Here is an 18,351-nt window from a genome sequence, read left to right as displayed (position 1 = left end):
GACAGATGTTTACATTGAATGACAGTCGTCACTCGAAAAGCAAAAAATGACAAGTCAAAATTTGCTATGCCTGCCTTTTTGTCATAGTAGTAATTAGTAGTTTTGAACATGTACATCAACATTTACATTTGGACTAGCAAAATGAAACAAATAATGCACTTTGCTTCACTCTCCCCAAGGACTAGCGAGGGATCCACTTGGGCTCTAGGGTGGAGTAAAAAAAAATCTAGGTTTCCTCTCCTCTCCCCAATATTTCTAGGTGGGCCCATCAATCCATCCATCCATCCATATCCATCCGGCCCAGCAATCCTATTATTATTATTAACCCAAAGAGAAAAGAGAATCAATCAGCCTCGGCGGAGGACTCCAACTCCAAGGGAAGGAAGGAACGAAGGAAGCAGAGGACGGACGGACAATGGCGTCGGCGGCGCCGCCCGCCGCCGCACCCGGCCGCCCCCATCCGACCTACACCAACGCAAGCTCCCTCTCCTCTCCTCTCCTCTCCTTGGAGGTGTCGCTAACACCTTTCCTTTGCTCTCCAATCTCGCTTCCCTCCCCGCTGACAGATAGATCTTGCTACTTTTTCTATCTTGCAGATGATTACTTACGCGCTCGCCCAGCTGGGAGGCGCCTCCGCCCGCTCCGCCATCGCCGGATTCATCGCCGCGCGCTTCACCGGCCTCCCCGTCAGCCACGACGCGCTCCTCTCCGCCCACCTCCGCCGCCTCGTCGCCGAGGGCCTCCTCTGCACCTCCGGATTCTCCTACTTCTTCTCCTCCCACCACTCGCCGACCAGGCCACCGGAGAGTAACAGTCCCGATTCCGATTCGGATGATCCATCAACTGGGAGGTTCCACTTCCTCCAGAGTAGCAGTAGCAGTAGCAGTGAGGAGGAGGAGGACGAAGATGATGCTGCCTACACGCCTCTGCCTGTGCATGTGCATGTGCCTGTTCCTGTGCTGGGAGAGAAGCGGGGCCGGGGCCGCCCGCGGAAGAAGGTTGTGGTTATGCTGTCTGCTCACACCACCACTGCTGCTGCAACGCCTGGAGAACCCTGTCCTGCTCCTGCTCCTGCTCCTGTAAAGGGAGAGCATTCTGGTGCTGCTGCAAAGGGAAAGGGGTCTGTGCTATCTCTATCTGGGGATGCAGCTTACTCGGTGACTAAGCGAGGCCGTGGGAGACCAAGGAAGCTACACCAAGTTGCGCCGCCGTCCCCCTCACCCTCACCCTCACCCTCACCCTCACCGGGAGCAGGAGATGATCCACCGTCAACCGGTGGCATCATCAAGATCAAGATCAAGAGAGGGCGTGGGAGGCCGAGAAAGGAGGACCAACAATCAAGATCACAGGAAGCAACAACAAAGACTCTTCCAACTCCACCTGCGTCAAGGCGGCGGGGGATCAAGGTAGGGTGTGGGAGACCAATGCTAGCTCCTACAGGGCCTCCTGGGAGTTGGAGGCCACTAATAATAGACAAGCACCCACCAGAAACTGCAGCAAGGTGCTCTGTTGTTGATGCTACGCCGTCGGTAATCAAGAGACCGCGCGGGAGGCCAAGAATGTACAGACCATCCGCTCCTGAAACTGGAGATGCAGCACCTGCTCCTCAAACTGGAGATGCTGCATTGATGGGAGTCAAGAGAGCAGCTCATGGTTGGCCAATAAAGGAGAACCCAGCAGCAGCAGCAGCAGCAGCAATGTCTGGTGAAACTGGAAATGCTGCATCGGCCGGAATCAAGATAGGGGAAGTGGAGAATCCAACAGCAGCAATATCTGCTGAAGCCGGGGATGTTGGGTCAACGGGAATCAAGAGAGGGGGTGAGCAACTAGAAGTGGAAATGCCAGCAGCAGCAAGGCCCGCTGAAGCTGGAGATGCAACGCCTGCTGAATTAACTGGAGGTGCTGCGTCAACGGGGATCAAGAGAGGGCGTGGGAGGCCAAGAAAGGACAAGACAGCAGCAGCAGCAGCAATGCCTGCTGACGCTGGGTCTGCGGGGATCAAGAGAGGGCGTGGGAGGCCAGGAAAAGAGAAGCCAGCAGCAGCAGACTTGTTGGCTGAAACTGAAGCTGGAGATGCCGTGTCAACTGGGATGAAGGGGGCGCTTGAGAATCCAATATCAGGTTATGTCGTGTCAACTGGAAGCAAGGAAGCACTTAGAACGGAGAAGCCATCGACAGGTGATTTTGTGTCGATGGTAATGAAGAGAAAGAGAGGGCGTGGGAGGCCAAGGAAAGAGCAGCTGGCCTTCCTTTGATTGAAACCAGGCCTGGTTTGGAGAAGAAGCTAGTCCATGTGTAGGAAACCAGGCCTGGTTTGGAGAAGAAGCTATTTTCTAATTCCTAGTCGCATTAAATATTTATTTTTTTCTTTGTGTCAAACAAAAAAGCTAGACTTGACATTTTGAAGTGGAGCATAGTAGAATGGAACAAAAAAATAATGCTTGAATGGTGAAACAACGTTTGCACATTACCTTGTAATACTGCATTATATGAACTGAATTCGAGTGGAGAAGCTTCCAGATTCGAGGTCCTTGTAATGGCTGTATGGTGGAAGGATTTTGTTTGCAGTTTGTGATGATGTAGGGCTGGGTTTAGGGTTAAAAGAAGGAAAGGTGTTAAGTGGATTAGTGAGAGGTCAGTAGATGATTTCTCTAGAGTTCCCTTAGATGATGGTAGCCTGGTTTGCGGACCCATCAATCTCAAGCCCTGAAGCTCAATCTATCATCTCTTGTACTGTTGTTCATCTCTTTTCTTGGGTTGTTGCTGATGCTGGCTGGCTGGCTGGCTATATAAGCCTAGCTAGAGGCAGGTATCTTCTTATCTCTTGTAAGTATAAAAGCTAGTATTTGGAGAAAAAAAATCCAAGTTTCTATTATAAGGTTGTTTGAATATAATTAAATCAAGCACCATGCGCCACTTGGAACTCGAACGTTCTCGCTAGGGAGCAGTAATAGCTAAGCTACTGGAGGAAAGACCCACGGCTGGCCTCAGGTATATGTTGTAAAAAACTAAACTGACAGTTTCAGATCTCATGTCAAATGCCTCATCCTTGTCAGCAAAATAAATAGCTTCCTTTTCTATCTCCATGTTGATGCCGATGCAATTCACAACAAAGACTTGTTGAATGGTCCGCTCATGTCAATGAAGACGAGCATCTCATCCTGGGTGATCCCGTAAAGTCTGTCCCCAAGAAAGGTTGTAATTTTATTGAGCCAAAAAAAAGTGGTAAAAGGAGAGCTTTTTTTTTCAAAGAGAGAAGAAGGCTGTTGGTGTGTGAGTGAAAGAAAGAATGATGGCCCATCCATCAGGCCCAGCAACGGCTCCCCCTCCCTCCCTTGGATATATTTTTGTTTTTGGTACATAAAAATATAAATAAATAGTGAGCAAGGTCGGCCTCCGTCCCGTCCTCCCGTCCGGATCCATCCACCCAACACCACCAAATCCAAATCCATGGGGGTCGCCTCTCCCTCGCCGCCGCCGCCCGCCGCCAACCAAGCTCGGCCGCCGGATCCACCAACCCCCACCCCACCCCCTCCTCCTGTTCCAACCCTTACCCCAACAGGAGGAGGAGGAGGCATGGCGGTCGCCCCACCTTCGTCGCCGCCTCCCGCTGCCGCCGCCGCCGGCAGCCCGAACCCTACCTCCACCGAGGTAAGCAAAGATCCTCTCTTTCCACTTGCTCCTACCCTTACCCTTCCTTTCTAGCTTGGCTTCCCGCTGATCCGCCCAAAACCTAACCTAACCTAACCAGGGCCAAGGAAAGATGGTGGTCGCCTCTCCTTCCACGGCGCCGCCGACCGCCGACGCCGACGCCGACGCCGACGGCAGCCCGCACCCGACCTACCCCGAGGTAAGCAAAAGCAAGCTCCTTTACCCTTTTGAAATTGGATGGATGGATGGATCTCATCTCCGATGCCGATGCAGATGATTAAGCAGGCGCTGACGGAGCTGGGAGGCACCTCCGGCCGCATCGCCATCGCCGCTTTCATCCTCGGCCGCTTCAAGGAGGGCCTCCCCGCCGCCCACGACAAGCTCCTCAAGGTCCACCTCCGCCGCCTCGTCTCCCAAGGCGTCGTCCGCGGCTACGGATCAGAAGCCAGAGCTTGCTACGTCTTCCCCGCCTCCAACACCAAAAGCCGCGGCCGGCCCCGCAAGTCGTCGTCCCGTCTCCTCCTCACCGCGTCGCCGACCCTGCCCCTCCCCCTCCCTGCGCCGCCCACCAACGAGGACGACCAAAATTTGGATCTCAGTTTGGATACATCTTCTGGAGGATTACGGAGCAGACGTGGCCGGCCCCTCTTTCCGGCACTCCCTGCGCCCAAGAATTTGTCGGATCTCAGTTTGGTTCCTCAATCTGGAGGGTCACAGATTAGCAGTGATGATGATGATGATTACTCCACTTCCAGTGATGATGATGATGATGAAGATGATGAAGAAGATGACTACAGCAGTGGTGATGACAACGATGATGAATACACTCCTGCCCGTGCATATGCTTTGATCGTCCATGGAGCAAAGCGCGGACGCCCACGCAAGCGCAAGCGCAAGAGGGGGCCAGGCCGTCCTCGTAAGCTTCTGCTGTCCGCGAATTCCTCAGTCACCAAGAAAGGCCGTGGGAGGCCAAGGAAGAAGCAGAAACTTGGCTCCTCACTGGCTGCTTTTCAGAATGGAACCCCAGGAGGTGGTTTCTCGACGCCCAAGAGAGGGCGTGGGAGGCCGCGAAAGGATGCACAAGGGCTGTCAACACGTGTCAAGAGAGGCCGTGGGAGACCAAGAAAGGATGCACAAGGGCTGTCAACCGGTGTCAAGAAAGGCCGTGGCAGACCCAGAAAGGAGTCAGAAGGAATGTCAACGGGTGTCAAGAGTGGCCGTGGGAGGCCGAGAAAGGAGCCAGAAGATGGTGTCCCAGAAGCAGACTCTTCTGAAACTGAATCAGACGCAGAGTCAGACTCTTCTCTAACTGGGTCAGACACTGAGTCAGGCTCTCCAGATGTGTCGAGGTGGTTGAAGGAAGGGTTTGGGAATCCAACAACAATAGCGACGCCGCCAGCAGCAGTTAGGCCTGCGTCCAGGGGGCTCAATATAGGGTCTCTGAGGCCAACAATAGAGAGGCCACCAGCAGCAGCAAGCTCCCCTGGAACTCTTGTTTACTCTGCTGCGTCCACGGGAATGAAGAAACCGCTTGGGAGGCCAAGAAAGAAGGGATCATCAAAAGCGCCTGCTGAGGCTGGAGGTGGTGCGTCCACGGGGATCAAGAAACCGCGTGGGAGACCGAGAAAGGAGAGACCACCACAAGCAATGTCTGCTGAAGCTGGAGATGCAGCAGCACCTGCTCCTGAAACTGGAAATGCGACGCTTGCTTCTGAAACTGGAGATGCAGCAGCGCCTGCTCCTGAAGCTGGAGATGCACCGCCTGCTCTTGAAACCGGAGATGCAACTCCTGCTCCTGAAGCTGGAGATGCAGTGCCTACCCCTGAAACTGGAGGTGTGGCCCCTGCTTCTGAAACTAGAGATGCAGCAGTATCTGCTCCTGAAGCTGGAGATGCATCGCCTGCTCCTGATGAAAATGCAGCAGCAACGCCTGCCAAAACTGGAGATGGTGCGTCGGCGGGGATCAAGAGGCCGCGTGGGAGGCCGAGAAAGGAGAGACCGCCAGCACCAACGTCTACAGAAACTGGAGATGCAGCGCCTGATGAAAATGGAGCAGCAACGCCTGCTGAAGCTGGAGATGCTGCTTCAACCGGATTCAAGAAACCGCGTGGGAGGCCGAGAAAGGAGAAACAACCTGCATCAATCTCTGCTGAAACTGGAGATGCAACCCCTGCTGGGACTGGTGATGCTGAAACTGGAGATGTAACCCCTACTGAAACTGGAGGAGCAACGCCTGCTGAAGGTGGAAATGCTGCATCGACAGGGATCAAGAGACCGCTTGGAAGGCCTAGAAAGGTGAAGAAGCTTGGGAGGCCAAGAAAGGAGAAGCCAGAAGAAGCAGCAATGTCTGGTGAAACTGGAGATGATGCTGGAGATGCAAGGTCTGCTGAAACTGGAGCAGCAACGCCCGGTGAAAAAGCTGGAGATTCTGCGTCGGCGGGGGTCAAGAGAGGGCGTGGGAGGCCAAGAAAGGAGAGGCCAGAGGAAGCGATTTCTGCTGAAAGTGGAGATGCCGAAACAGAAACAGAAAGGAAGAAGGCAAAAGTAGCAAGGTCAGCTGGAGATGGTGGGATCAAGAGAGGGCTCGGGAGGCCGAGAAAGATCAAGCGCGGGAGGCCCAAAAAGGAGAAGCCAGCATCAGACGACGCCATGTCAACGGGAATCAAGGGACCGCTCGAGTCCCCAAGATCATACTATGCATTATCTGCTGGAACTGGAAAAGCCGTGTCAATGGGAAGCAAGATTGCGCTGGAGAGCCCAAGGACGGCGGAGAAGCCGTCGGCAGGCGACATCGTGTCGATGGTGATGAGGAGAAGGCGTGCGATGCCCAGGAGCAGCGACCAGCCCTCTGAAGCTGGGCGCGTGAAATCCTCTGGCGGGATTTTTGGATACGTGCGAGAATCCAGTGGTAAACAAGAGAAGGAGGGCAGTCTGGCATCATCAGGGGAGGGGGAGAAAACACCACAGGCCAAGGAAGGTGTGGTGGCTGCTTTGGGTGGCGGTGAGGAAACTGGGCTTACTGCAGATGCGCCGGTTTCTGCAGAGAAGGCAATAGCGGGTGATGCCGCTGTCGTTGAGGGAACTGGAGGTGTGACTGAAGCTTCTTCTGATAAGCTGGGTTCTTGTGCCACTTCAGAGAAGTCAACGAGTGGTCCTCGGCATGTGGAGGCTGTTGGAGGCGCGACAGAATCTTCATCTAATAAGCTGGGGCGTGCAGGTGCAGTAGCAGAGAATGCAGAAGCAGAGAATGTGGAGAAGGTTGAATCTGATAAGAAGCCTCGTGTGGAGGGGGAGGGGGAGGGTGGAGAAGACAAGCTGGGATCTGCAGAAAGATGTGTGGTTAGTTGAGCAGAGCTGAGCTGAGCGCAAGGAAGGTGTGATTTTCTGGACTGGACTGGACTGGAGCGCAAGGAAGAAGAAGAAGAAGAAGAAGGAAGAATTATAATTAAATTATTAATAATATGTATGGTAACTGTAATAGTTAGTGTTAAGTAAGTAGTTGGTCCCTCTGCTCTGCTCTGAGAACTAAGTAATTTAATTATGGTTGGTTGGATTATTATTTACTGTATGCATCATGCATTATGGGAGGGGAGGGGAGGGGATTCATTCCTTGAGTCTCAACTTGAACTGAACTGAAGTGGGTGTGTTTTTGTTGCTAAATGACTATGATGTCTGTCTGTCTGTCTGTCCTTGAGAGAGAGGGAGATAGAGATTTGAAATGAATTGCATTATTTGTATTGCAAGTTTGAACAGCAAGCTAGCTAGCTATATTTGTTTGGTCTTTCTTTCTTGTTTTCTTTCTTGTCTGTGAATGAATTATATATTTGTTTGGACATGAAGCAAGCAAGCAAGCAAGCTAGCTAGCTGTATTTGTTTGGGCATTCTTTCAGGTGTTTCCTTGTTTATGTATGTAGCATAGATATGTAATTTAGTATTTTTCTTGTTTCTTTATGTCATAATAATTCTCATGCCATGTTGGTGATTGCCATATTTGTGTCAACCTGCTCTTTTTTTGAGGGACAAGAAGATAGCAATCCAGAGAGAGAGGGAGAGAGAGGAGAGGCAGACACAGTTGGTGTATTGTTGTTCCATGCATGATCTCGATTAGTAGTATACCTTCTCCTGGGTGCTTCTTTGCACTTGATGGGATGGGGGATCAGGGAATACGTACGATTGGGCAACAAGATAATAAGGTAGCTATGGAGGCAGAGCGGTACGTATAAGGACGGGAAAGTAATCATCGAGTGTTTAGCGTGCACGCATGTGTTTGTGTTTGTTCATTCAATCTATATGCACGCGTTGCCGGATTTGATGCATGATAATTTTGTTTTTTAAATACACTCATCCATGTGAACGCGCAGACACAGACTCTACCACTACGAGCACCTTTCAGAGACTAAGCCGACATATCATGTTAAAATTTGCAAAGTCATCATAATAATTTTGTTACAAAATTAGATTTAGCTCCGTTAATCTCCCTCGTGAAACCATACTGACTGGCCATTAAGATGTAAAAACTATAAATTTTTTATATATATAAACACAGGTTAGGACACACGTATCAAAAAGATATAACCTACTCTTTTCATTCCAAAATAAGTGTCTTAACTTTGTATCAACTTTAGTACAAAGTTGTACTAAGCTTGAGACACTTATAAAGTTGTACTAAGTTTGAGACACTTATTTTATGATGGAGGGAGTACATGCCAACAAAAATAAATTGTCTTTAGGCATTGCTGATGCCGGTTAAGACGAGTGCATAATAAACCATTGATATAAAATTGAAAGTAATAGCTTATCTTACGAAAAAGGCTGTTGCCCCGCTTTATAAATAAAGCAACCACCAGGCACAAAGTCAACAAGGTAACATCTGAACAACACACATACACAAACCCCACCGTGGGCAAAGATCCAACACGCACGCACAACTCACTCCACTGGTTCAGGTGTGGGCACAGCACAACAAGCCCAAAACAAACACAAGGGACGCACAAACAAACAAACAAGGCGGTGGCGACGATGACTAGGGAGCTAATCCGGCTCAGGTGGTGGTGGGGGAGGCGGTGGCGCCATCCGGAGAGCCATCGCGCGAAGCTGGGTGATGATGGCGTCTCTCTCCCTGGGGTGGCTAAGCGGCCGCCAAAGCAGAGGGCTCTAGATGCCACCTGGTGCGATCATCTTCCACATCAAGCTCAGGCTCGTGCAACGCGATGCAGTCGAGCAAGTCATGCCAGGCGGCATTCTCATCTGGGCCAAAAGGACGTCGGAAGGCGAGCTGCCCTAAGTCAATAAGGGCCACTGCGACAGAGATCCGCGGGTCAACCGCGATGGAGAACAGGCCAGGAAAACGTGCCGTGAAGGGGGCGTCGCCAGCCCTTGATGATGCAATAAAATGTGGTCATGATCATTGGAGATTATGATTTTTTTCCTCCCGTTGCAACGCACGGGCCCTTTTGCTAGTATATACATATATGAACGCTTGCAGTATTGTGTTAAAAAAAAGGGAAGGGGTGGAGTAGAGGAAAACGTGAAAGCCAGCATCTGTGTGCTCTGCTCCGGGGAAGACCTTGCTCGCTCCCCGCTCCCCACTCCCCACTTGGGCGCCGCGCCGGCCCGTCCCGTACCAGGAGGAGGAGGAGGAGGAGGAGGAGGAGCCGCCTCTGCCTCTCCGTCCCGCCGCTCTCCCGGCCCGTTGGTCCGCGCTCCATGCCCACTGCCGCCATTGCCTGCAGCAATTGCAAGCCGCCGCCCCGCCGCCCAGACTTTAGACCGATTTGATTTGAGGCTCAGAGGCAGGTACCCTACCAGCTCAGCTCATTCCCCATTTTCTTTCTTTCTGATTTATTTACTCCTACTACTAGTTAGGGTTTCCTTTGCTATCTATCTATCTATCCACTACATATGTGTTTTTTTTAACAGAGTTACTGTAGGAGTAGTACATATATGTAACATAACAGGATGGATGCATTCATTCGGATAATAATCAGAAATAATTTATCAACAAGAGGCTGCTGCTCCATATATACTATTATGAAGAAGCAATGCCAGTTTTTTCTTTTTCTTTTTCTTTTTCAGAAAAAATAAATATCTAGTAGTAGCAATTAGCATTGTCCCTGTGAAGAAGTTTAATGTTGGTCCGGCCTGGCCTGCGTTCAACCAGAGGCAACAAGACGGCTTCTTTTATTCTCTATATATATGCAACATAACTAGTGAGACTTACATGATTCGATTGGGGATTTTACTACTAGTATGTCTGTCTCTAGGACCATATTGATCTATTCCTATGTGCCTGCTTGCTATTGGTAAATGGTAATAAATAAATTAAATTAGTAATTACAACAGATTTCATTTCGTTTGGTTTGGTTTTGATTTCATTTTATTTTATTTGATTGATGCAGCAAGGACCATGGATCAGCATCAGCGGGAGGACCAACGCCACCTCCTGCTCCACAAGGCAGGCATCACAAGCCTCTGAACCCTTTTTTTTACTCCATTCATTCAGCCTCTGAACCCTAACTCATCGCTCACAATGGAATGGATCTACCATCTATGTAATGTAGGAGGAGGAGCAGGATGACAGCCTCCGCACATGGAAGGAGCAGCTCCTTGGACCAGATGTTGTCCACACCACCAGCCTCCTTGGAGAAAAGACTAGTAGTGTGCAACTGCAAGGTTCCCCGGGGAATGCTGCTTGCTCTGTGCTGTCTTCCTCAGTTGGGCCGTCAGAAGCTCTACCAATTGTCGTAGGCCTAGCTTGGACTCTTCAGAATGGAGGCAACGCTGCTCCTATGCAATCCCCAGGAGTTGATTCGTTGTCCGTGCACAAGAGAGGCCGTGGGAGGCCAAGAAAGGACCAACAATCACGACAAGCAAACCCTCCTCCTCCTCCGACTCCAACTGCGTCAAGGCGGGGGATCAAGGTAGGGTGTGGGAGACCAATGCTAGCTCCTACATCTCATCTGGAGACACATAGAGGGCCTCCTGGGAGTTGGAGGCCAATAATAATAGAGAAGCTACTAGCAGCATGCTGGTCTGTTGATGCTGCGTCCACAGGAATCAAGAGACCGCGTGGGAGGCCAAGAATGTACACACCATCCGCTCCTGATACTGGAGATGCTGCGTCAGCGGGGATCAAGAGAGGACGTGGGAGGCCAAGAAAGGAGAGGCCAGATGCTGCGTCGTCGGGGATCAAGAGAGGCCGTGGGAGACCAAGAAAGGAGAAGCCAGAAGCAAGAATGTGTGCTGAAACTGGATATGCATTTGCGTCAACGGGAATCAAGAGAGGGGGTGGGCATCCAGAACTAGAAATGGAGATGCTAGCAGCAGCAGCAGCAATGTTGGCTGAAACTGGAGATGATGCTGTGCCAAAGGGAACCAAGGGAGTGGTTGAGAATCCAAGATCAGTTGATGTCGTGTCAACGGGGATGGAGGGAGCACTTGAGAATCCAAATCCAAGAACTGAGAATCCATCAGCAGGTGATGTTATGTCGATGGTGATGAAGAGAGGACGTGGGAGGCCGAGAAAGAACCAACAACCACAAGCACCGACGACTCCAGCTGCGTTGTCAACTGGGGGTATCAAGAGAGGGCGTGGGAGGCCGAGAAAGGACCAACAACCACAAGCACCGACGACTCCAGCTGCGTTGTCAACTGGGGGTATCAAGAGAGGGCGTGGGAGGCCGAGAAAGGACCAACAACCACAAGCACCGACGACTCCAGCTGCGTTGTCTACTGGGGGTATCAAGAGAGGGCGTGGGAGGCCGAGAAAGGACCAACAACCACAAGCACCGACGACTCCAGCTGCGTTGTCAACTGGGGGTATCAAGAGAGGGCGTGGGAGGCCGAGAAAGGAGCAACAATCACAAGCACCGACGACTCCAACTGCGTTGTCAACTGGTGGTATCAAGATAGGGCATGGGAGGCCGAGAAAGGAGCAGCAATCAGAACCAAAGCCTCCTCTGACTCCAACTGTGTCAAGGAGGAGGGGGATCAAGGTAGGGTGTGGGAGGCCAATGATAATAGAGAAGCCACCAGCAGCAAGGTCGTCTGTTGATGCTGCGTTGTCAGGAATCAAGAGACCGCGTGGGAGGCCAAGGAAGGAGACAGCATCAGTAGGAATGTCCGCGGAAACTGGAGATGCAACGCCTGCTCCTGAAACTGGAGATGCAGCTGCGTCGACGGTGATGAAAAGAGGGCGTGGGAGGCCAAGAAAGGCGGGGATCAAGAGAGGAGTGTGTGGTGAAGCTGGAGATGCAGCAACAGGCGGTACAAGTGCAAGCAAGAGAGGACGTGGGAGACCAAGAAAGGAGGAGAGGCGAGATGGTGCGGTGTCAGGGATGGAGAGAGGGCGTGGGAGGCCAAGAAAGGAGAAGGCAGAAGAAGAAGCAGGAATGGATATGCTAGCAGCAGCAGCGGCGGCAATGTTGGCCGAGAGTGGGTGGAGATGATGGTGTGGCAACAGCAACAGGGGGAAGCTAGTCGTCGTAGTAAACAACAAGAGGAGGAGCACTAGGCCTAGGGTTGAAGAAGAAGAAGAAGAAGAAGAAGAAGAAGAAGAAGAAGAAGAAGAAGCTGGATGTGGAACTGAAACTAATCTGGGCTCTGCAGCAGAGCAGAATGTTTAACCACATTCTGCTCTGCTCGTTCGTACCTTAACTGTGTATCAAAGTTGCAAACTACTGTAGGTAGTAATTTGTTTGTCTGAATGCACCTGCACCTGCACCTGCTTTTGCTTGCTTATGTTCCAGCACATGGAGTGGAGTAGTGCTTTATTTTATTATATTCAGATCAGATAGTTGTATTCTTGGATTGAAAATTCAGCTAAATTTTTTTTTGAGTTAAAGAGCTTTGCTAAAACACAGAATACACAACATGAAACTGGAGTAGGATCTCTAGTGCCTTTGCATACACAAACATGTTCTAAAAAAATGAATGCTGGCTGGCTCTTGACTTGACAGGTGACATACACCCACTCCACCCCACCCTCTGCTTCTCCCGCTGACAGACACGGAGAGAGATAGAGAGAGGGAGAAAATCCCCAACCCCCCAAGGAGAATCGAGAAACCCTCTCCTCTCCTCTCCTCTCCGGACCGGATCGCCGCCGCCACCACCCGCGACCGCGAGGTACCCCCAAGGTGAGAATCCATCCTTCCTTCCTTCCTTGATTGAATCCCCAGATTTGATTTGATTTATTTTGGCTTGTTATATTGATTTGCTTTTCTTCTTCTTCTCTTCTTTGGCTTGTGGAGGCAGCGATCCAGGCCAGGCGAGGATCATGGATGAGCCGGAGGAGCAACAAGAACAAATCAAGGCATCTCCTTCCTTCTCTCTCTCTCTCTCTCTCTTTCATTCATTCCTTCTCTCAGCATGAACAAACCCTAAAGCTCATCCCTCCCTCACTATCTAATCTAATCTTTTCTAATCTAATGTACTAATGTTTCTAATATCCACTCCACACAGACACAGGAGATGCAGGTGGATGATGCTGCTTCCTCACTCGCCAATGCCCTCCTCCTGCACCACATCAGGGCATCTTCCCTTCCCGAAATTCTTTCTTCCTTCCTTCCTCTTATTAATTCGCAAGATAAAAATATATTCTTTCTTCCTTTTATTAGTTCATTCTCTCAACATGAACAAACCCTAACTACAATGTCATGGATCTCTATCTATGCACACTGACAGGCGGATGGGGATGCTGCTTTCTCTCTGCCGCCCGATGCTCCTCCCACACTCCCCAACAATCGCCGCCGCGGCAGACCAACCAACAAGAGGCCCCCGCGAAACCCGCTTGGGAGGCCCAGGAGCCACAAAAACCCTGATTCACACCCATCCCCACAGCCAACCACCGCTATCAAGAGACCGCTGGGGAGGCCGGGGAAGGACAAGCAGCCACCAGCCTCTCCTCACCCGACCCCGACCCCGATTGCAAGGAGGACCAGGGCAGCCACAGCATCTCCGCACACCCAAGCTGGGCCCAGGACCACAATGCCGGCGGAGAAGCTGCTAGCAGCAGCAGCAACAACAATGTCTGCCGGTGCTGCGTCCAGGGGAACCAAGAGGCCACGCGGGAGCCCAGCACAGGGGACGCCGATGTCCGCTCCTACAAATGGGCTCAAGAGAGGGCGATGGATGCCAGAAAACAACATGCCAGTTGCTGCTGCGTCCGCGGGGATCAAGAGAGGGCCTGGGAGGCTGAGGAAGGAGAAGCCAGCGGCAGCAATGTCTACTCAAGCTGGAGGTGCTGCGTCCGCAGGGAGCAAGAGAGGGCCTGGGAGGCCGAGGAAGGAGAAGCGAGTACCAAGAATGTGCGCTCAAAGGGTCGGGAGGCCGAGGAAGGAGAAGCCAGTGGCAGCTCAAGCTGGAGGTGCTGCATCAGCGGGGATCAAAAGACGGCCTGGGAGGCCAAAAAAGGAGAAGCAAACAGCAATGCCTGCTGAAGCTCAATATGCCTCATCGGCCGTGGAACCCAACATAGGGGCTGTGCAGCAAGAAATGGAGAAGCAAACAGCAGCTGCAATGCCTGCTGAAGCTCAAGATGCCGCATCGGCAGAACCCAACATAGGGGCTGTGCAGCAAGAAATGGAGAAGCCGGCAGCAGCAGAAGCTACTCGTCGTCGTAAACAAGAGGATGATCTGGCATCAGCAGGGAAGAAGGCACGGGCTGAAGAAGGTGTAGCTTCAGGGGACGGGGAGGAAACAACTAGGGTTGTAGATGATGTATGTGTGCTGATTTCTCAAGAGAACACAACGAGTGCTGCTGCTGTGGACACTGCTGAACCTGAGAATGTTGCTGTTGATGCTGGAGGCACGACGACTGAAGCTCACCTGGGCTCGGCAGAGAACATGGAGAGTGCTGCTCCTGTCGAGGAAGGAGGTGAAACTGAATCTATCCTTGTGTCTGGAGATAAAGCAGTGAGTGTCCCTATCGTGGCAGGAGGCGCCATGACTGAAGCTAACCTTTGGTCTGTGGAGAATGCAGCAAGGGCTGCTGCTGTTGAGGCTGGAGTCGTCATGACTGAAGCTCACCTGGGCTCGGCAGAGAACATGGAGGGTGCTGCTCCTGTCGAGGAAGGAGGTGAAACTGAATCTATCCTTGTGTCTGGAGATAAAGCAGTGAGTATCCCTATCGAGGCTGGCAGAAGCTAACCCGGGGTCTGTGGAGAACGCAGCGAGTGCTCCTGCCAAGGCTGGAGGCGCCATGACAGAAGCTAACGTCGGGTCTGCGGAGAACTCAGTGAGTGCTCCTGCCGAGTCTGGAGGCACCATGACTGAAGCTAACCCGTGGTCTGTGGAGAATGAAGCGAGTGCTCCTGCTGAGGCTGTAGGTGTGACTGAATGTAGTCTGGGCTCAGCACAGATTGCATTGGCGATTACCGCTGCTGTTGAGGCTGTAAGTGGGACAGAATGTGATCTGGGCTCTGCAGAGATGGCATTGGCAAGTGCTGCTCCTCTCGAGGCAGTAGGTGTGACCAAATGTAATCTGGGCACTGCAGAGATGACATTGAAGAGTGTTGCCGCTGTTGAGGCTGTAGGTGAAACTGAATCCAACCTTGGCTTATCAGAGAACGTGGAGAGTGCTCCTGCCGGGGCTGGAGGCGCGGTGATTGAAGCTAAACTGGTCTCTTCAGAGAACGTGGACGCTGCTGCTCCTATGGAGGCTGAGTCTATCATGGGCTCTTCAGAGAAGACAGCGAGTTGTCGTGCCGAGGCTGGAGGCGCAACGACTGAAGCTCAGCTGGGCTATACAGAAGGGAATGCTCGTGTGGACGCTGCGAGTGCTTGTGTCGCCGAGGCCGGAGGCGCAACGACTGAAGCTCAGCTGGGCTATGCACAAGGGAATGCTCTTGTGGACGCTGCGTAGAACACAGCGAGTGCTTGTGTTGTGGAGGCTGGAGGCGTGACGACTGCATCAAACCTGTGAAGATTCTGGGAATTTGTAGTTGAGCGCTGCTTGGACTGACTGAGAAGATTACCGGTACTTTGGGTTTGGTTACTGTAATAGTTAGTATTAACTAGTAAGTAGTTTAATGGTCATGGAAATGGAAATGGAAATGGAAATGATGGTTGGAGTAATGCGTTTGGGGACATGGTATGGTATGGTATGGTATGGTATGCTAGGTTTATAACTAAGTAAACTAATGTGATTCCCTGGGTTAGTGTGGACTGCTGCTAAATGAAATGAAATGAAATGATGAGGAGGCTGTATGTACATCACTCATCTACAAGTTGTTAATTCAGTGCTCTGCTCCTTTAGTTGATCTTCATTCATCTACAAGTAAAGTTTCATGATTCCTTGCTCACAGTATTTGAAATTTGACTGGAAGTATCTATCTATCTATCTATCTATCTATCATTGTTGGTACTTACTTGGTTACAGCCAAGACAGACATGCCCGTACCAGTCAAAGTAAAGTAATAAAATAAATAAATTTACTTTTGGTTTGCTTGTCTGAGTCTGAAATTAAATAAATAATAAAGTGCAGATGAAAAAAGTAAATGTATCTTCACCTTTCCTTGCAAAAATAATAGGAAGACATGACAAGAATAGCAAATGTTGAGCTGAATATGTTGGATATATATATATTCAGCTCAACATTTGCTGAAACTGGAGATTCTGCTTCCATACTCGGTATATATGCCTAGTCTCCACTCAAACTGGATCCTTTGTTTCCCTAGTGTATTAATTTGAGTGAGTATGCGTTTGGCAAAAAACACATATTTGACATGTGGACGAAAACAATTCAAAGTTTCAACTGCTTTCACGCTGTTGACTCTTTCGTGCAGCCAGGCGCCGCACCCTACTGTGCACCGCCTTTGCCTTAGGCGTGCCACCCCCGGCCAGCAGTGCAACGCCTAACCGCTAGGCGCCACATAGTGTAATGTGCAGCGCCTATCACTTGGGCGCCACACTTGTAATGTGCAGCGCCCGGTCCTTAGGCGCTGCACTGTCTGTTTGTCACTTAGGCTGGCCCCACCCCTTCACCTCACCCCACCCACAACCCGAAGCTAAGCGCCCCCCCCCCCCCTCTCAAACCTTCTCAAATCTTGCAAATTCGGAGTATTTGTCCATGGATTTCGAAGCCAACCCCTCCCTTAAGGTAATCTCCTATGATCCCCTCTTTTTCATCCATAGGAATTGTCACATTTTCTAAAATCTTGCTAGTTTGGGGAAACCCTAGTTTTGGCTTGGATTTGGAAATTTGTGTTGAAACATGTCATGTTTCTTTGCTAATTGGGTAGGGTTAGGCTTCATACTATGCTAGGGTTAGGGTTGTGGTTATTGTTAAGTGGGGGTTAGGATTAGGGTTATGCTATTGTTAGGGTTGTGGTTATTGTTAAGTGGGGGTTGGGGTTATTGTTTCATATCTATGTTAGGGCTTATGTATTTTGTGCAAATATTTGGTTAAGTACTTACTTGATATATGTGTGTTTTTATTATTGTAGGGATGGGAAGAACATGTGTTTATGTTCATCATGTGGATAAAGAGGCCTTTTTGAAAGGCAATGTTGAGTCGGACCCGGATGAGCTTGACATGGTGTTTGAGAGTAGTCCTAGCTATGCGGAGCTCTTGGAACAAGTGAGGAAGGATTTGAATTGGATGGACCCAAGTGACGTTGTTGAGTTCGAGGGAAGGCATAATGTTGGTTTTGGAAGACAATGCGTGTGAACTCCGAGCAACGTTGGGTTGCATACAAGGAGGCGGTTGCCGAATCTCTAGACAAGGCTCTTGAGTTATTTGCCTCCAAGAAGGTTGAGTCTAGTTTGCATTTGGACTTGAACCGGAACCCCTCCCCGTTGGTTGATAGTACTCCCCCACCCATGAATCAAGATCAAATGAGTGAACCACATTTGACGCAACAAGTTTGGCCAACATTGAGCCCGATTTCAAACAACCAAAATGAAGCGTTTCAAGAGGAGAATGATGAGTACGAGGAGGATGACAACGAAGTTGATCTCCATGACAACAATGTGGGTGATCTCGACCAATATCATGTGCAAGAGACAATGGACCATTCCATCCCTTTTTCCCGTTCATATGCATCGGACTCGGATGACGATGGTCCCGATGAAGAAGTTGATGAGGAGGGGTTCACGCCGAAGGAGGCCGAAGCATTTAAGAAGGTATTCCGGCGGGATCACAAGACACCATTGTTCAAGGATCTTAGTTTCGCGGATGAAGCCGTTGTAGATGGTGGCAAATGTATATCTCTTGGAGCTAGGCCAAGTTCTCACCGTGATTTGGAAGATGGCAAGAACGGGATATTTCCCGGTTGTGAGTTTGATTCCTTCTTGGAATTGAAGATGTGGCTCGACAACTACTTGGTTACGCATTATCGTCCACATAGTGGCCAACTCGGACGTCAATGTGTTACACGGTTAAATGTGAAGTGCCAAGATGTCCATGGATTGTGCGTGCAAGGCCATGTAAAGGAGGTCCCACTTGACGCATAGTTAGTGAGTTGTCTACCAAATCACATGTGCCGGCACAAGAATGCGGATGGCGAGCTTGTGTACCAACAACACAGACAACTCACGTCCGAGTTCATCGCTTACAGGCTTTCCAACCAAATATCCACACTTCCAACAATGAGCATTAAGAGTGTCATTGACCTTATGAAAGCCATCTTTCATTACAAGGTCAAGTACGACAAGGCACGAAAGGCGAAGCAAGCCGCATTCAAGATGTCATATGGCAATTGG

At 50.6% G+C, this 18,351-nt stretch overlaps 3 protein-coding genes across 7 annotated transcripts; all 3 read left to right on the top strand.

Moving 5' to 3' along the window:
• Window positions 1-301: 301 nt before the first annotated feature.
• On the top strand, window positions 302-2,523 carry LOC109784853 (uncharacterized). 2 transcript variants are annotated; one of them, XM_040392935.3, is made up of 2 exons: window positions 302-475; window positions 597-2,523. In XM_040392935.3, the coding sequence occupies exons 1-2, from the start codon at window positions 416-418 to the stop codon at window positions 2,253-2,255; spliced, it is 1,719 nt and encodes a 572-aa protein (XP_040248869.1). In that variant the 5' UTR covers window positions 302-415; the 3' UTR covers window positions 2,256-2,523. The 2 variants fall into 2 exon arrangements, with proteins under 2 accessions (XP_040248869.1, XP_020199047.1); XM_020343458.4 differs by having other exon boundaries at window positions 343-511.
• An 840-nt stretch (window positions 2,524-3,363) lies between these two features.
• LOC109784851 (uncharacterized) lies at window positions 3,364-7,401 on the top strand. 2 transcript variants are annotated; one of them, XM_073503275.1, is made up of 4 exons: window positions 3,366-3,651; window positions 3,752-3,850; window positions 3,925-5,485; window positions 5,543-7,401. In XM_073503275.1, the coding sequence occupies exons 1-4, from the start codon at window positions 3,451-3,453 to the stop codon at window positions 6,997-6,999; spliced, it is 3,318 nt and encodes a 1,105-aa protein (XP_073359376.1). In that variant the 5' UTR covers window positions 3,366-3,450; the 3' UTR covers window positions 7,000-7,401. The 2 variants fall into 2 exon arrangements, with proteins under 2 accessions (XP_020199045.1, XP_073359376.1); XM_020343456.4 differs by having other exon boundaries at window positions 3,364-3,651; window positions 3,925-7,401.
• A 1,735-nt stretch (window positions 7,402-9,136) lies between these two features.
• LOC109784852 (uncharacterized) lies at window positions 9,137-15,887 on the top strand. Of its 3 annotated transcripts, XR_012188781.1 has the most exons (6): window positions 9,137-9,447; window positions 10,050-10,105; window positions 10,212-12,785; window positions 12,904-12,961; window positions 13,111-14,524; window positions 14,726-15,887. XR_012188781.1 is itself a non-coding variant. In XM_073503273.1 (2 exons), the coding sequence occupies exons 1-2, from the start codon at window positions 13,636-13,638 to the stop codon at window positions 14,794-14,796; spliced, it is 960 nt and encodes a 319-aa protein (XP_073359374.1). In that variant the 3' UTR covers window positions 14,797-15,887. The 3 variants fall into 3 exon arrangements, 1 of the variants encoding a protein (XP_073359374.1); XR_012188779.1 differs by having other exon boundaries at window positions 12,900-12,961; window positions 13,111-15,887; XM_073503273.1 differs by lacking the exons at window positions 9,137-9,447; window positions 10,050-10,105; window positions 10,212-12,785; window positions 12,904-12,961 and having other exon boundaries at window positions 13,636-14,524.
• Window positions 15,888-18,351: the final 2,464 nt, after the last annotated feature.

This window comes from Aegilops tauschii, chromosome 1, assembly GCF_002575655.3.
Source record: "Aegilops tauschii subsp. strangulata cultivar AL8/78 chromosome 1, Aet v6.0, whole genome shotgun sequence".
In the NCBI taxonomy this organism is placed as follows: Eukaryota; Viridiplantae; Streptophyta; class Magnoliopsida; order Poales; family Poaceae; genus Aegilops; species Aegilops tauschii.
This window is presented reverse-complemented; position numbering and strand designations above follow the sequence as displayed.

Bases quoted from the DNA above. Each gene is read 5' to 3' on its own strand.
- LOC109784853 (XM_020343458.4), top strand. From the start codon at position 416: ATGGCGTCGGCGGCGCCGCCCGCCGCCGCACCCGGCCGCCCCCATCCG. The intron at 512-596 runs GTGTCGCTAACA...TCTATCTTGCAG, and splicing joins CTCCTCTCCTCTCCTTGGAG to ATGATTACTTACGCGCTCGC.
- LOC109784851 (XM_020343456.4), top strand. From the start codon at position 3,451: ATGGGGGTCGCCTCTCCCTCGCCGCCGCCGCCCGCCGCCAACCAAGCT. The intron at 3,652-3,751 runs GTAAGCAAAGAT...TAACCTAACCAG, and splicing joins CGAACCCTACCTCCACCGAG to GGCCAAGGAAAGATGGTGGT. The intron at 3,851-3,924 runs GTAAGCAAAAGC...ATGCCGATGCAG, and splicing joins CGCACCCGACCTACCCCGAG to ATGATTAAGCAGGCGCTGAC.
- LOC109784852 (XM_073503273.1), top strand. From the start codon at position 13,636: ATGCCGGCGGAGAAGCTGCTAGCAGCAGCAGCAACAACAATGTCTGCC. The intron at 14,525-14,725 runs GTGAAACTGAAT...TCGAGGAAGGAG, and splicing joins TGCTCCTGTCGAGGAAGGAG to GTGAAACTGAATCTATCCTT.